The sequence below is a fragment of the Trachypithecus francoisi genome, unplaced genomic scaffold, assembly GCF_009764315.1.
Source record: "Trachypithecus francoisi isolate TF-2019V2 unplaced genomic scaffold, Tfra_2.0 Lachesis_group5, whole genome shotgun sequence".
In the NCBI taxonomy this organism is placed as follows: Eukaryota; Metazoa; Chordata; class Mammalia; order Primates; family Cercopithecidae; genus Trachypithecus; species Trachypithecus francoisi.
Window position 1 is genome coordinate 58,682,789 of NW_022681470.1, and position 16,530 is coordinate 58,699,318.

General features: G+C 54.1%; 2 protein-coding genes and 1 long non-coding RNA gene across 3 annotated transcripts in view; 2 read left to right on the top strand and 1 right to left on the bottom strand.

The window, feature by feature from the left end:
- Positions 1-4,996: 4,996 nt before the first annotated feature.
- SHISA4 (shisa family member 4) lies at positions 4,997-8,775 on the top strand. Its single transcript, XM_033195647.1, has 5 exons — positions 4,997-5,548; positions 5,928-6,099; positions 6,939-7,072; positions 7,875-8,042; positions 8,268-8,775. The coding sequence occupies exons 1-5, from the start codon at positions 5,476-5,478 to the stop codon at positions 8,312-8,314; spliced, it is 594 nt and encodes a 197-aa protein (XP_033051538.1). The 5' UTR covers positions 4,997-5,475; the 3' UTR covers positions 8,315-8,775.
- Positions 8,776-9,792: 1,017 nt separating this feature from the next.
- LOC117074321 lies at positions 9,793-14,962 on the top strand. Its single transcript, XR_004433547.1, has 2 exons — positions 9,793-11,314; positions 11,633-14,962. It is a non-coding gene; the product is annotated as an uncharacterized LOC117074321 (long non-coding RNA).
- The window catches only part of LMOD1 (leiomodin 1), a 53,476-nt gene continuing 50,813 nt past the window's right edge, over positions 13,868-16,530 (bottom strand). The window contains exon 3 of the mRNA XM_033195646.1: positions 13,868-15,809. Coding sequence (XP_033051537.1) covers positions 15,783-15,809 — 27 coding nt within the window. The 3' untranslated portion in view covers positions 13,868-15,782. The remainder of the gene's footprint in view (positions 15,810-16,530) is intronic.

The following is a 16,530-nucleotide window of genomic DNA, read 5'->3' on the forward strand; positions in this document are numbered from 1 at the left end:
TTTTGTGATTGCAGATTCATAACTAATATCCCTCGTAAGCTCCCTTGACTCATCCCTGCCACAGGGAGGTTCACAGCAAGAGCACAGAAACTAGTGCCAGTGCCGTGTTGTGTGACCTTGAGTAAGTTCTTTTTCCCTTGAACAGGGAGAGAGACACAATGGATCAGAGTGTTTGCGCCAGTTCTAACTTGGTGATTCTAATGAGTTGAAGCGAACAGTAGTCCATTTCCAAAAGAGGAAGCCAAGACCAGAGGGAGAGTGGTTCCTTCAAGTTTGCAGAACCAGTAAGTGGCAGAGCAGGACTCATATCTAGTTAGTGGTTCAGAGCATGGGCTCCGGAGCTAGACTGCCTGGATTTGAACCCTGGCTTTGCCACTTGCCTGTTGGATGACTTCAGACAAGCTACTTAAATTACGTCTCCATTTCCTAATCCACAGAACAAGTACAATACTAGTATCTGTTTCATGTAGTGATTGTGAGGATTAAATAAAGTTAATATACTAATACAAAGCACTTCGTAGTGCTGCCTCATAGTAAGTGTTAATGTTACCTATTATTAGTCCAATCCCAAGTCTAATGCAGTTCTCACCACCTAAACCTGCCTTTACAGAGTTGGCCTTTCCGAGAAACCCTGTGCCTCTGTAGATTCAACACTCCCATCTGTGCAGATGGCTAACAGCTAGGCTGAAAACAGAAACCTTGGGTTGGAAAGGGTCAGCTGGAGGGCTGAGGCCCATGGCCCCAAATCCTCCCCAGGAGAGAGAGTAGGGACAGAAAGGAGAGAGCTATAAACAGAGCTTTCCTCCTCCCTTGCCCTCAGATCCCAAAATAACACTTGTCTACCCCCATCCTGCCCAGCTGGCAGAGTGGCAGGCTGAGTAAGGTGCCATTTAAAGATAACCTGGCCCTCCCCATCTGCCCCACAGGCTAGGCTGGGCTCCTGAGGCCACGCCTTGGCTGCCTGGGACTGCTGCCGCTCCCACAGCCACCCAGAGTGTGTCTGAGTAGGGGACTGCTCACAGCTGCCATCCAAGCCAGCCTGGCTACACCCCCTTCTTTCCTGAGGCCCAAGCTGTCCTGGGCACTCTACAAACAAGCAGAAGCCTGGCATTCTGGGAGAGGCAGTCCTACAAAGGCATTGGTAAAAAATCCTTCTGGAGAAGAGTGCTTCATGTATATATAAATTTATAAGGTACTTGTGCAACTTTGTTACATGGAAGAGTGCTCCTTCTTACCAGTAGCTTGGCAGCAGTGAGGCTGATCCTCACTGTCCTTCACCCATCCTCCACTTGCAAATCCCTCCCACCAAGAGGACAAACACAGGAGACAGTCTTTCATTTACAGCAAGAAAGATTAAAGCTAGACGCCAGGAAAAGCGTTCTGATTTAAGAAAGATGTTTGTTTATTCCGGGGCAGTGGGAGCCAAAAGACCTGGTTCCCTAACTAAGCCATGAGACCTTGGCCAAGTCCTGGTGCTCTCCTAGGCCTTACTCTCCCTAGCTGTGGACTGCAAGGAGAATTCGTGTGTCCAGGACTCCAGGAAGGGTCTGACATTAAATCAGAGGAAAGAACTCTGGGGTCCTATGGAGGGGGGAAATGTATAATTACCTGTCTGCAGGAGTTGGGTTGCCAGAGGCTGAGCAGGGAGGAAAAGAGGACAGAGTAACAGAGTGCATTCCGGGAGAACACTGACTGATCAGAGGCAGTAATTAGGAAAGGAATGGAGTTTCCCTTATCTTGGAATGGCTCAACTCAAACCACTGGCCAGACAAAAGTGGAGGCAGCAGCCTCCACGGCCAGATAGCAGGGGTAGGGCAGGATCAGGGTGGGATAGAGCCTCCAGGGCTCATGGCCCGGGAAAGTAAGGAAGGTCTCAGGAATGCCTGTGTCAGTCTGCTCTGATAGAAAGAGGAGCATGGAAGGGGTTGGGAGGAGCCCTGGGCTGGTCATTCAGTCCAGGAGTGAGGTGACTCAACAGAGCACTCCTACCACAGCCCCTAGCCAAGCCAAAACTGGGTCACAGGCAGGGTCCCAGCCCTTCCCCTCCTCCTGCCCTTCCCCACTCCAGATATCCCTGGCTACCTTCTCACCACATGCAGAGAGGCCTGCTAGAGATAAGGGCTGGGCATCAAGAGTTTCCCTGAGTACATGCTCTTTATGCCAGGCATAGCGCTGAGCATTTTAGACTTTTTTTTTTTTTTTTTTTTTTTTTGAGACGGAGTCTCACTCTGTCGCCCAGGCTGGAGTGCAGTGACCGGATCTCAGCTCACTGCAAGCTCCGCCTCCCGGGTTCACACCACTCTCCTGCCTCAGCCTCCCGAGTAGCTGGGACTACAGGCGCCCGCCACCTCGCCCTCGCCCGGCTAGTTTTTTGTATTTTTTAGTAGCGACAGGGTTTCACCGTGTTAGCTAGGATGGTCTTGATCTCCTGACCTCGTGATCCACCCGTCTCGGCCTCCCAAAGTGCTGGGATTACAGGCTTGGGCCACCACGCCTGGCCTAGACTTGTTTTTTTGTTTGTTTTGTTTGAGACAGAGTTTCACTCTTGTTGCCCAGGCTGGAATGCAGTGGCGCATTTCCGGGTTCAAGCCTCCTGGGTTCAAGTGATTCTCCTGCCTCAGTCTCCCAAGCAGCTAGGATTACAGGCATGCGCCACCACGCCCGGCTAATTTTGTATTTTTAGTAGAGATGGGGTTTCTCCATGTTGGTCAGGCTGGTCTCGAACTCCCGACCTCAGGTGATCCACCCGCCTCGGCCTCCCAAAGGGTTGGGATTACAGGCGTGAGCCACCGCGCCCGGCCCTTTAGACTTGTTTAAAGAGAAACAGGTGGTGAAGCTGAAGGGCTGGGACTTTGAAGCCATGAAAGTCCAGCTGCAAATCCCAGCAATGTGAGCTGGGGGAACTGAAGTTCTTCCAACTTCAGTTTCCTCATCTATACAATGGGATGAGCTCGCTGGCAATGTTTGCTGCTGGTGTTATCATTACCATCATATTCCAGACAACCTGAGGAGAACCTCCTACTGGTAAAGCCTATGTTTTGTCTCATCTGATCACAGATTGCTCTGCCTCCTCTTTTCCAGGAAAGTGTTTCTTTCCCTTGCTGGGGATTCAGAGACCAGCTTGGTGAGGGTATTCCTGCCTGCCCTTACCGAGAGAAGGTGTAGTGAAGCCCCTCCAGGTCTGAAGATTTGGATAGCCTCTTCCAGGGCCTCCAGTCCTCCCACCCAAGCCCCTCCTCACTCCCGGCCAACCCTATGGAGTCTTTCAGGACTCAGGTTCATTATGGTGACATAAGCTATCCCCAGCTCTCCATCTCCAAGTTCCAGCATCCCTTGTCAAGGTAAGAAGTGCAAGTTCTCCCAGTGCAGCCAGTTCTCCCCTCTGGTTGGCCCGTAGGCCCTTCTCTTCACTCTCTGTCCTAGCCTAGTCACCTCCCATCCCATGAACTGAAATACATTCTTAGAATTTTGCAATTAGGAAATCACTGATGACGTTGGCGTGTGCTAGGTGTCATTGCAAGCTGGAAGTGTCATCTAGGGGTATATGCTTTGAGGAGGGCTAGTTGGAGAAAAAAGCAGGAAAGTAGCTAGAGAGGCGTGAGTTTCAAGAAGGATATGGTTTGGTTTGGTTTGTTTTAAATAGGAAAGACTTGAGATTTCCTTTTCCTAGGGAAAATAAGCTGGTAAGGTGGGAGAAGCTAAAGACACTAAAGAGATGGGATAATGAAGAGACAGATCAGCAGGGGTCAAGGGTACACATGGGAGAGTCAGCCCTGGGCAGGAAAAACACCCCTCATCTGAGGATGATTCAGCCAACAGTGACAGCACCAATGGCTAGGGCTGGATGGCAACAGTGAACACAGCCACGTGGTCCCTGCAGTCATGGAGCTTTTAGTGTAGGAAAGAGGAGATGGATGGCAATGAGCACACTGAGTAGGTGGTGCTGGATTCAGAGGCATCTCTCTTTGTCCCTGCTGCTGCATTTATGACTGTGTCCTGCGTGAAGACATACCCTTGCTCATCAGGCTACCAGCAAGTTTCTGGGGCAGGAGCCTATCCTCTCCTATTCCAGCTCTCTTGGGTGGGTGTGCCAGCACCCACAGGGACCCAGGATGGGATAGTTCCTCTTCCGGCTATTCTTCCCTAACCTACTAAGATTCTACTGGGCCTTCCATGGACCTGCCCTGACTCTGTCACTCCAGAACACAAGAAATACTCGCTGTCTGCACAGTCTGCTGTTGTGGCTGGGGATCAACCCTGATTTAGATTTGGGTCTTCCTGATGCCTCTGCCATTTACTGGCTGTATTACCTTGAACAAGTTTTTTAACCTCAATGAGTCCTAGTTTCTCTGTGAAATGGGATTGATAACACTGACCAACCTTGCTTAGTTAATAGAGTTGTGGAAAGATTCCAATGAGGTAGATGTGGAAGCCTGGAAGTGCGTGTAAAGGGTGTACATGGCAGGGGATTAAGGTAGGCTTTTGATGATCTCCCTGGCTTAATTTGCAGTTCCTCGGAGGGTACCTCATGTACCATGGGGCATAGTCACTGGCACTCAGTATAAACCTGCGAAGACTGATTGACCTCTCCCACCCTAAAACGCTGTCTCCACCTGGAATTAACTGTTGCCCACCTGAAATTAACTGTTGCCCTCCCTATGCTCCGGTGGCTATTGCAGTACAGGCTTGCTCTGTGAAGAGTGTATAACTGGATGGGCCCCAGGTGGCCCCAGCAGCCTGCCTTCCCTGCTAGTGAAGCCATGGGCTTGTACATGACAGCTCTGTCCACTTGAAGGGGGAAGGGTCCATCGTAGGGAGCCAGTGCAGCTGGCAGGGTCCAGGCCTGTGGGCACCGCTGGGGACAAAGCCACTCTGAATGCCTCTCAATGAGTGCTTGTGTTCTGGGAATGGGGGCGGGGTGACATCCAGCCTCTTTCCCTCTCAGCCCCCTACAGGATGTCCCACGCTGGACGCGGCAGAGGAGGTCCCCAACAAGGGAAGGTCCAGCCCTGCCCCTCCAGGGTTGGCCCATGTGTCTGGGCATTCGGAGGTGGCACCAGGATCAGGGCTTCTGGAGTCCAGCATACTGATTGGGCCCAGGCCGGGGGCGGGTCCAGGACACAGCCAGACTTCCCTGGCCGCAGTGCCCAACTGCCCGCGGTGCCCATGTTGGCTCGGACGGGAGGAACCACAGCGGAGCCGGGGACAGGGGGAGCAGGGCAGTGCTCTGCTGGGTGAGGGGCACCCAGCTCCAGAGGCTAGGTGGGCGTCGCTGGTGGGTGGACTCCTGGGCGCTGCGCGGAGCCGCGCCGGCTGGATTAGCGCGGGCGGGGCGCTTAGTCCCACCCCCAGAGGAGGCGGAAGAGGAGCCCCAGCCTGGCCGCGGGCTGGGCCCCGCCGCAGCTCCAGCTAGCCGGCTTGGTCCTGCGGTCCCTTCTCTGGGAGGCCCGACCCCGGCCGCGCCCAGCCCTCACCATGCCACCCGCGGGGCTCCGCCGGGCCGCGCCGCTTACTGCAATCGCTCTGTTGGTGCTGGGGGCTCCCCTGGGTAAGGGGATGGGGAGTGATGCGGCAGGGGTGGGATGCGGTAGGATGGGGGCGGAGGAAGGGGAGGGGCCGATCCGAGGGGCTTGGGGTCGGGGCTTCTCCAAGGCTGCCACGGGAGCCTTGGGTGTTGCTGGATCCTCAAGAAGCGGGAAGAGGGAGCGCCAGGATGCTGGGCCATGGGAGGCTGACCCCGGGGTGCAGGGTCAGCTTCAGGCAGAGGCCTCTGGGGCTCCGGAGCTGAGACCCTCAGGTTGGAGACAAGGGGCAACCCTTGGTGTTCGGGAGCCAGCAGGCCAGGGACCGCCAGGGGAGTCGGGCCGAGGGCGGCTGGGGATGAACTGGCCTGGTGGCCACTGGGCACCCCCAACCCCTGCCCGCAGCGCTGGCCGGCGAGGACTGCCTGTGGTACCTGGACCGGAATGGCTCCTGGCATCCGGGGTTTAACTGCGAGTTCTTCACCTTCTGCTGCGGGACCTGCTACCATCGGTACTGCTGCAGGGACCTGACCTTGCTCATCACCGAGAGGCAGCAGAAGCACTGCCTGGCCTTCAGGTGGGTTCCTGCGTCCCCACCCTCACCCCCTCCTCCATCCTTTTCTCCAGAGGCCTCCCCTTCCTCCCTCCCGGACTCCTGCCTCCTCTCCATTTCGACCTCCACATTCTTAGCTGAATGGAGTCACCAGGACTCCAGCTTGGCGGCAGAGCTAGGTGCTTAGGTGCTGGTGCCTGGGAGTTCCAGAAAAGGCATGTTAGTTACCTTCATAGGCTTTGGCCGGGCCAGGGGTTTCCAGGTTCTTTCTGGAGCCCTCCCTTTGGTCCTGCTAGGTCGTGGGGAGGGAGGGCTCAGGGTTAATACCTGGACACAGTGTGGCTTTGTGGAAGAAGCTCTGGCACAAAGGCCAGAGACTTGGGTTTGATTCCCAGGTCCACTTCTTACTAGCTGTGTGATCTTGGAGAAGACACTTGCCTTCTATGGGTCATTGCTTGCCAAATTAGTGGTTGTTGTCAAACTTTTTTTTAATATATCATATATAAAATAGATACAGAGACTTCTGATTGAAGTGGGGTTTGGAAAAAATGGCTCTAGATTATTTATAAGGCTCCTTTCAGTGTTATGCTGTATGTCAAATCATTTAAGTTGTAGATATAAAAGCAATGGTTGGGGGCGCACTGCAAATACCCGTATGCTTCACACTAGCCAGCCAGGCAGCATAGCCTTCTGGGAAGTGGAGGTCCTCTAAGATCTCCTTCACAGGGACTGGGCAGAGCCCACAAGGAACCCCAAATCTCAGCATACCGTGGCCCCCCTGCTGGCCAGGAGTTGGAGCCAGCATAATGAGGACTCCCTCCTATGAGTGTTGGAAGGTGAGAGGACCTGTTCTTTGTCTAAAGTCCCAAGACCATAGCAGGCATCGCCTCAGCTGTGATCCTCTTTGTTGCTGTGGTTGCCACCACCATCTGCTGCTTCCTCTGTTCCTGTTGCTACCTGTACCGCCGGCGCCAGCAGCTCCAGAGCCCATTTGAAGGTACACCCAGTACTGGGCAAGATGAGCCTCATATGGGCTGGGCTAAGTCCCATAACGGGCAGCGGAAAGTTCATGGATTGGGTACATTCTGTAGTGGTATGTACTTCTGTATACACACACCTGCCAGCATGAAAACCCAGAAAAATGCTTGTAAACACCTGACTATTAGAATGTGCCCAGGGGTATATGGAACATCAGACTGTGTATGCATTTCTGTGCATACACATGAAGATTCAAATGTATACAGGAGTGCAGTCTGTCAACAATAGAGGGTGAGTGGGTGTATGTGTGCACACGACTCTTGGTAAGTACATGGGGTCAGGTCTGTAGTGATGAACATTAATTGAGTGTGCTGCAGTGGATGGCAGAATATGTGCCTGAGTGTTGGCATGTGATGCACATATGCCACAATCTGATGGACATGGGGACGGTGGTGCCATATGGGAGATCAGTGGGCTAGGAGAAGACCCCCTTAGTGGCAGCTCTACTGGATTACAGGATACCAGCCCTGAGCTGTCCTCTCCTTGCCCAAGTGAGATATTCCCTGGGCTGTGCTCCCCGGTTCATAAGGTCTCTGAAACCTGCTGAGGGGAGCAAACTTGCTAAACACAGATTGACCAGCTGGGGCCACGTGCACAGCTCCCTGCTTAAATCTGCCAAGCAGGGTGTGGGAGGAAAAGATGGCCAGCCTGCAGCTTGCCAGAGGCCAGCACCAGGGTGCTTACCTTGGTTTCCTGGGCAGGAGGAGGAGGCTTCCCATAGCAGATGGGTCTCTGAATGCTGATCCTTCTCCCCCACCTAGGCCAGGAGATTCCAATGACAGGCATCCCAGTGCAGCCAGTATACCCATACCCCCAGGACCCCAAAGCTGGCCCTGCACCCCCACAACCTGGCTTCATGTACCCACCTAGTGGTCCTGCTCCCCAGTATCCACTCTACCCAGCTGGGCCCCCAATCTACAACCCTGCCGGTAAGTAAGCAATCTGGGGCCCCTTGCTGCTGCCTTCCCCCACCCCTTGCCCTGCGACCTCCCTTGTGCCTCTCTCATTCTCAGATTCCCTCTCCCAGACTTTCTCCACCTCTAGCCCGAAACCTCCAGGCCCACTCTTCCCTATGGGTCCTGTCCGCCCTGGGGGTAGGGGGGTTACTTTTCGTCCACCTATGCCACCACTCATCTTGTCTCTTTGGCTTTCAGCTCCTCCTCCCTATATGCCACCACAGCCCTCTTACCCGGGAGCCTGAGGAACCAGCCATGTCTCTGCTGCCCCTTCAGTGATGCCAACCTTGGGAGATGCCCTCATCCTGTACCTGCATCTGGTCCTGGGGGTGGGCAGGAGTCCTCTAGTCACCAGGCCCCAGACCAAGCCAAGCCCTGGGCCCTACTGGGGACAGAGCCCCAGGGAAGTGGAACAGGAGCTGAACTAGAACTATGAGGGGTTGCGGGGAGGGCTTGGGATTATGGGCTATTTTTACTGGGGGCAAGGGAGGGAGATGACAGCCTGGGTCACAGTGCCTGTTTTCAAATAGTCCCTCTGCTCCCAAGATCCCAGCCAGGAAGGCTGGGGCCCTACTGTTTGTCCCCTCTGGGCTGGGGTGGGGGCAGGGAGGAGGTTCCATCAGCAGCTGGCAGTAGCCCTCCTCTCTGGCTGCCCCACTGGCCAGATCTCTGGCCTGCTGGATTAAAGCTGTAAAGACGTAACTCATATCAGTCGCATCATTGAACCCATCCACACTTTCCAGGAACACTGCCTTCAGCTGGGCCCAGACTGTTGCCCACTCCATATTCCAAAAGTAGGGGAGGGCCAGCACCAGCACTGGAGCACAGCACCATCCTCCCTCCTATCCACACGCAGACCAAGACAGACTGCTCCTGGGCTGCTTCCTAAAGACAATGAGGTGAATTTCGCCACGGCTCTGAAGAGATGCTCGTTTGCACTACAGATATTCCCTGCTAGGGATCAACAGCTCTACAGCAGCTGAGGCACTGCTAACTGTACAAAGGCAATTCTCGTTCAGGTACCCTTAGGTTCATTCTGGGCCCCACCACTTTCTGACCTTGGCCATGTCTCCCAAGGTTTCCAAGCCTCAGTGTCCTCATCTGTAGAATGGGGATAGGACAGGCACTGTAGCTCATGCCTGTAATCTCAGTACTTTGAGAGGCCGAGGCGGGCAGATCACCTGAGGTCAGAAGTTCAAGACTAGCCTGGCCAAGAGGGTGAATCCTTGTCTCTGCTAATATTAAAAAAAAAAAAAGAAAGAAAAATTAGCCGAGCATTGTGGCAGGCACCTGTAATCCTAGCTACTCGGGAGGCTGAGGCAGAAGAATCACTTGAACCCAGGAGGCGGAGGTTACAGTGAGCCGAAATTGTGCCACTGCACTCCAGCCTGGGCGACAGAACCAGGATCTGTCTCTAAATAAATAAATAAATAAATAAATAAATAAATCGAAAGGGGATAATACCCCATGGCTGTCAGGAGGGTGAAATATTATGTACATTACACTGTTAGTCCTGTCCTTTCCTTCCTGATTAGAGGTCCTAGGAGTAGGAGCCAGGTAGAGACACTCGGTGACCCAAGAACCTGGTGCAAGGTGCTTCTGTCAGCTGCTTGGATCCCAGTCCCCAGGCCCATGTCTGTGACCCCCACTGAGCCACGCAGTGGGGGATATGACCTTTTCTCCCCCTCCTCCCACAAATACTGCCTAGAAGAGCCTCCCACCTCTGGAGCTGCCTGGCTGTCTTCCATCTCCTTGTTCCCTGGGGTCATGGTCCTTGTGCTCTCAGGACTTGTCTGGTGAGAGATCCAGGGAAGGAAGTTTTATTGTTTTTAATTCAACTGGGAAAAGTGTAAGCTCAGCTTGGCAAAGCCCCACCAGTGAGGAGCCCCTCCCCTCCCCAAACCCCTTATCCAAGTATCCTCTAAGCCCAGCCCTCCTTTTCTCCCCATGCACAGGTACTCCAGCCCCACAGCAGCCTCAGGCTCTGCTCTCCTGCCCTGCCCCCTCAGACCTCTGGGCTCCTGCAGCCCAGCTGGGTTCTGGGTAGGGCCATTGTGCTGACCATGCCCCCATGCAGGGTACTGCTCCCTACTCTGCACCCTGCATGACCAGGCTGGGGCCCCTGACCTCTGAGTTTGGCCTGACTAGGGCCTGTGTTGCTGTGGTGCTAGGCTAGGCTGCTGGCCTAAGAGTGGCCAAGAGAGTGTGGCCCCTCTCAGCACCCTTCCCCCAGCACTTCTGGGGTAGCTTTCTGCCACCCACATAATCTTGAGGATTATCCCTTGTCATGCAGCCTGGAAGGCAAGAGCTCCTGGGCCAGGGTTTTGGGGCCAGGGTCAGAAATTCCCCTGGCAGAGCCCTGCCCCTACAGTCACAGCTTTCCCCTTCCCAGTGAGATATCCATGGGGCCCATGTGTCTGCCCCTGGATCAGACCCAGACAGGGAGGGGCTGCTGATGCTGGTAGAGACAGGGCTGAGGCCACAGGTACAAATCCACTTTCTCTTTGAGGGTGGGGACAAGAGATGGGGGCTGGAGCCCTGGAGTCCCTGGCTTCACAATTCAGGAAAGAGGGTCTCCAAGGCCTCTGGGGTTTGGAGTCCAGTCTCCTCTCTCCTGAAGCTGGGAGCTGGAAGAGACCGACATATTAAAGTTTTTGAGTTTCTCTGAGAAATGATGTGAAATGTATGCAAGGTGATGCCAGTCAGAATTAATTATCCTTGAATCAACAACCTGGTGTCAATGAAAAAATGCTTTGTAGTCTGGGATAGGAGGCAGGTTTACCCCAGCCATAACTGAGACTGGAAGAGTGGAGTTGCCCCATTTCCAGTCAATTTACTCCACAAAACACTAAAGAGAATTCGAAGAAAAGGAGCAAAACTGCGACAGAGTAGGACTTTCACGTGCTCTGAGCAGTGAAGAGGTCTCTCACGTATCCTGGAGTTCTTTAAATGGAGGCAATCAGCCCTGCATCTCTTCCCAAAGCACTGCAGTCTCCTCTGACCCCACCTCATCTGACTCATCATCTGGGAAACAAGGGGAGCCCAGTGGGGCCAGGGGAGTACAAAGCTGTAGTTGCCCCTCCAGATCGCCCTGTTCCTCAACTAGCACCCCTGAAAGCCAATCAGGGACCCCATAAGGGCAGGCAGGAGTGAGGGTGGGAGGGGCAGTGTCCCTCAAGGATGGGGGACCTCAGGACCTCTCTGGCTAAATCATGTTTGAAGTTTGGTAGAAAGGGCTTCCTAAGGTGACAGCTTTTTTTTTTTTTTTTTTTTTTTTGAGACGGAGCCTTGCTCTGTCTCCCAGGCTGGAGTGCAGTGGCCGGATCTCAGCTCACTGCAAGCTCTGCCTCCCAGGTTTACGCCATTCTCCTGTCTCAGCCTCCCGAGCAGCTGGGACCACAGGCACCTGCCACCTCGCCCGGCTAGTTTTTTGTATTTTTTAGTAGAGACGGGGTTTCACCGTATAGACCAGGATGGTCTCGATCTCCTGACCTCGTGATCCACCCGTCTCGGCCTCCCAAAGTGCTGGGATTACAGGCTTGAGCCACCGCGCCCGGCCTGAGGTGACAGCTTTTTAAGGTGTTGGAGCCTTAAGATTTGGAGGTACGTTGTTTGGGTTCAGGTGAGTGTCCAGTGCTTTCCTGCAGCACCGTCACAGCCTTATTTCAGTGAGAGAAGGAAGGAGAGCTGTTAATGAGAAGCAGTTCTATGGCCTGAAGACCTGGGCTCAAAACAAAACCAACAAACAAAAAAGACCTGAGCTCTGCCTTTTATTAGCTGTGTGATCATGGATACATTAGTTAACCTCTCTGGGCCAAACTCTATCTGCAAAATAGAATGCTGGAATCCACCTCACAGAGCTGAAGGATCAGCTGAAGCAGCCTAAAGCATCTAGCTAGTGCCCACTAGTGCCCAGCACCCAGCAGGCCCGGGGGGTGCAGTGGGGCTGACAGTGGCGTCAGTCGAGTCCTGCCAGGCTGGGAGGGAATGGTGAATCCCGCAAGGGCGGTCTGGAAGGCGTAGGTGAAGAGGGGCATTTTTAGACAAAAGCAAGAGGAGTGCATTCTTAGGGCAGGAATCTTGCCAGGCTGGGCCTGCTCAGGGGGAAGCGGATCTCACAGGGGGATGGGAGGGGTCAGGTGCAGGGAAGGAGCTAGGGCAGGGATACATGGAAATACAATGGGCAGTGGGGGAAAGGTTGGCAAGAAAGGAGAGACACCTTGGGGGAGGGGAGAAGGGCCTCCCTCCTTCCCCCTAGGTGAACAGAAGGGCAGCACTTCAGGCAAGAAGTAAAGGAGGGAGGGGCAAGTAAGGGAAGGGCCCTAGATGACTGGAGGAAAGAGGGAGGGAGAGGTAGGAGAGGCATAGGCAGGACGAGTGGGAGGTGCTGAGGGAAGGGTGCTGAGGGGGGCCACACTCTAGTGGCCACTCTTAGGCCAGCAGCCTAGCCTAGCACCACAGCAACACAGGCCCTAGTCAGGCCAAACTCATAAGTCAGGAGCCCCAGCCTGCCCATGCAGGGTGCAGAGTAGGGGGCAGCGCATGGCACTCCCGACTTGGTGGTCCAGAAGCTCATGGGTGACCTACATCCAGATCTCATGTTTCTTAAAGAGTGTCATATGTGTGCTACAGTGCCCAGGCCTAGAGCCCCTTGCTCACCTGCAGGTTGAGCTTCTGTGAGGACAAGTGAGGCCAGTGCCTTGGCAGCTGCTGGTGCCTACCATCCCACCCACAGCCAGCACCAGGGCCTCGGTCCCAGTGCTGGCATCCCTTGGGGTGGCCCAGGGAAGGTGGAGGGAAAGACACTTTTCCCATCTGGATAGGGCCAGGAGGCAAGAAGCTTGGGGTGCAACAGCTGGGCCCTGCGCGCCAGGAGAGCTGAGAGGTGAAGCCTCCCTTCTTTGTGGGTAGGAGCTAGGGAAAGTGATTCCCCAGGAAGTGATGGAGGGTGGGGGGCAGAGTGGATGATATGACAGTGGGGGCTGCAGGCAGAGACTGTGGAGGTCAGACCGTGGCTTCATCCAGGTTGCTAGATGAACCCAAAGGTAGGAGACTTGGGTTCAAATCCTGATTCATCAACTTGGACAAGTCATTTGCTGTCTTTGAACCTGTTTTTTTGTCCCTGTACAGTACGGGCACCAGACAAGGATAGAGCCTTTCTGGATTTTCCCCCCTAAGTTTTAGGAAAGGAAACTGGATAGATGGGTGACTGCCAGTGCTGGTGGGGCAGGTGGGCAGCAGTGGGTGCGTGGCCCAGCAGAAACGCAGCCTCCGGAGTTTGGGCCCCTTTTCCGAAGCTCACCAGGCTATCTACCCATCTTTTCCTCCTCCTCCCTCGAACTGCCTCCCTCCCCTGGTCCCTAGCACAGCTCCAGGGCGTCCCTGGAGCAGCCGGAGAATCTGGGTTGCGGTCCACCCCCAGGTGGCGCTGCGCTTCCGCACCAGGTTCAAGTGCACCAGAGGAATGATTACATCATCCAGGGCAGAAACAGCATCCCGCAGGAGCACCGAGGAGGGGCAGCTCACTTGTTGCTCGGGACAGTAGGGAGTAGTTTTTCCTCTCTGGCTAAATCATGCTTGAAGTTTGGTAGAAAGGGCTTCCTAAGGTGACAGCTTTTTAAGGTGTTGGAGCCTTAAGATTTGGAGGTACGTTGTTTGGGTTCAGGTGAGTGTCCAGTGCTTTCCTGCAGCACCGTCACAGCCTTATTTCAGTGAGAGAAGGAAGGAGAGCTGTTAATGAGAAGCAGTTCTATGGCCTGAAGACCTGGGCTCAAAACAAAACCAACAAACAAAAAAGACCTGAGCTCTGCCTTTTATTAGCTGTGTGATCATGGATATATTAGTTAACCTCTCTGGGCCAAACTCTATCTGCAAAATAGAATACTGGAATCCACCTCACAGAGCTGAAGGATCAGCTGAAGCAGCCTAAAGCATCTAGCTAGTGCCCAGTACCCAGCAGGCCCAGGGGGTGCAGTGGGGCTGACAGTGGGGGCTGACAGTGGAAGCTCTAGCTGGCCTTAGCTCCAGCTCATACCCTTTAGGTCCAGGAGCCAGTGTGTGTCTGTCTCTTCTCCTCTGGGCCCAGTGATTGCTTAGGTGACTGGGGTGACAGGCAAGTGGGTGGAGGGAATGGGGAAGAGTGTGCCCTGGGATCTGAGGGCTTTACCCCAGGACTAGACTGCCCTCTGGTTTTGGGCAGACCTAGCACAGTGATCTTGCTTCCTAGCTGGGGTATCCCACCCTCACCTCAACGATGGTGAAACTGCTGTGCCTCCTGCTGTAGAGGCAACCTGGAGGCAGAGAAACCTACAAGTGACACAGACCCAAAGTGGCAGTTCCACGGTGCCAAGGGGTGCCAGCACCTTCAAGAGAATGAAATTCAGAAAGATGCCTTTCATCTACACACGATGGTGGGCATGGCAGCATTGTCAGCATTCCTGCAGTTGGGGCAGGAAGCGGAATTGGTGAGTAGATGGGGAGGGCTGGGGAAGATGAGGCCCTTCTGAGCCCTAGGGCACACAGGTATGGGTGCTATTCTCCAAAGAGTCACTCCACTTCTCTGCCTGCTGCCTTCCTGGGCCTGTGACTGCTGTGAGGACCTGGCCCTGAGCCTGTGGTTAGGCAGAGTCATGGAATGAGCATCCCTAAACATGCCTAATATAGCCATCCCAGCGCCCTGTGCTCCACTGTGCCCCAGCACCCCTGAGAACAGCTCTGGCTACTGACTCCAGGCAGTAGGACTGGTTCAGGAGCAGACCTAGTAGAGGCCTGGCCTTCTAGACCTGAACAACCAAGTCAGTGGAGAGTCCTCTGCTCAGAGTTCAGATTTTCCTCCATGATGCACTTTCTGAGGATGTGAGTTTATTTCATGGCCAACTCAAATAGTGTGGCAGGGAACCTGAGCTTCTGGAGTCCTCCAGAGAGCCCAGGGTCAGGATCAGGACTCACAGTTCAGGACAACAGGTGGGGCACAGCCATTCACAGCTAAAGGTTTGTATATATTATCAAAATCTTATGGAAAAACAGATACACAGCTATTTATACAGCAGCAGGTGGATGTGAGGAAAATGTCTACTTTGGCATCAAACCTTCAAGTCCAGCTGCTGTCTGTCCCACTCCTCCTGTCTGGAGTCTCCTCCCACCAGGCACTGTCCATCCAGGCCACTGCCCCTGCCACATCCTCTGATTAGCCTGGACTTTGGGGTATCCTCAGCCCCTCCCACACTCCCCTTTGTGCCCCCATGCCTCTCCATCTTTCTGCCGTTGTCCCACACAGAGTGCCACTGGCCCAGCAGCTTTGCCCCGTGGGCTCCTCAGAGGCCTGAATCCTGGCCCTAGAGGGCAGTGGGGCTGGGGTGGATGTGGTCCCTGTGGGACATCTTTCCTGGATCACAGGTCTTTTGCAGCTTGCCAGCTACATGGGCCCTGGACAGTGCCATCTTCTCAGCGATGTGCTAAAAGGACTCTTCTTGTCCGGAAACCTGAGCTCCAGGTATTAAAGCAAAATTTGGAGAGCCTCAGAGACAAGAAAAGGAAAGCGAGAAGAGATAAGGCGTCCTTCCTTGAGCGTGACCCAGGCCTTGACTGTCCCATGGCAGAATAGGGACATCCACAGCAGGTCAGCCAGGGACGGGGTGGGCAGGGTCTGTGTAGCCCTGGGAGGTGAGGCCTGAGCAGTCATGGCATTGGCAGATGGTGCCTGGTAGCCTGGTCCTACTGAAGCAGTTTGGGCACTTCAACCTGTAGGGGCAAAGTAGAGACAGGTTAGAGAAGGGAGCTCGGCCACCTCACCTCCCTACCTACTGGAAGGACACAGGAGACACTGCAATATGTTATGTCTGTGGAATGTGAATGAGGTGTTGACACTGAGGGAGTATTTTTCCTTGTCTGTAAAAATTGGATGTCATCGAGTGACCACTGGAATTACAATGGAGATTGTCCTTTATCTCATGATATCTTGTCCCAGATGATGTTGTGGGGGTTGGGTATCCAGCCAAATGGACAAACGATCATGAACTTTGTCACCCAGGCTGGACTTCCAGGGGAGGCAGAGCTTGGAGAAGTGGGGTGTCCAGGGATGGCTCCTGTGTCCATAGCACTGGCTAGGCAAAGGTAGACTGTCCTGAGAGGTGAGTCTCCCAGAGACCTTTCGGATGGACTGACCTGTAGGACTCGGCTTGTCCTGAGAAGAGGCTAAGTAAAACATGGATCATTTTTGTTTGGGGAAATGGAGAAGACTTAAAGGAAGGACCCGAGGCAAAACTACTCTGTAGAGGCCATTTCTCCATTTTAAGGAGAAACAGGCTTCACTGCAGGATGAAAGAGAAGCATGGAGTGAGGGGCTAAAGGAAGCTCCTTAAAGGAAGGGTAGAGTCTCAGCTCTAGGGGATGTACAGATGTGACCTGCCTGCAGGCAGGAGGATGCATGAGATGACCTGAAGTTCCCTATGGGCCCTGGGAG

Excerpts from the sequence above, each read along its gene's own strand:
- SHISA4 (XM_033195647.1), top strand. The coding sequence starts at position 5,476 with ATGCCACCCGCGGGGCTCCGCCGGGCCGCGCCGCTTACTGCAATCGCT. Across the intron at positions 5,549-5,927 it reads GGTGCTGGGGGCTCCCCTGG|CGCTGGCCGGCGAGGACTGC; the intron begins GTAAGGGGATGG and ends CCCTGCCCGCAG. Across the intron at positions 6,100-6,938 it reads AAGCACTGCCTGGCCTTCAG|TCCCAAGACCATAGCAGGCA; the intron begins GTGGGTTCCTGC and ends CTTTGTCTAAAG.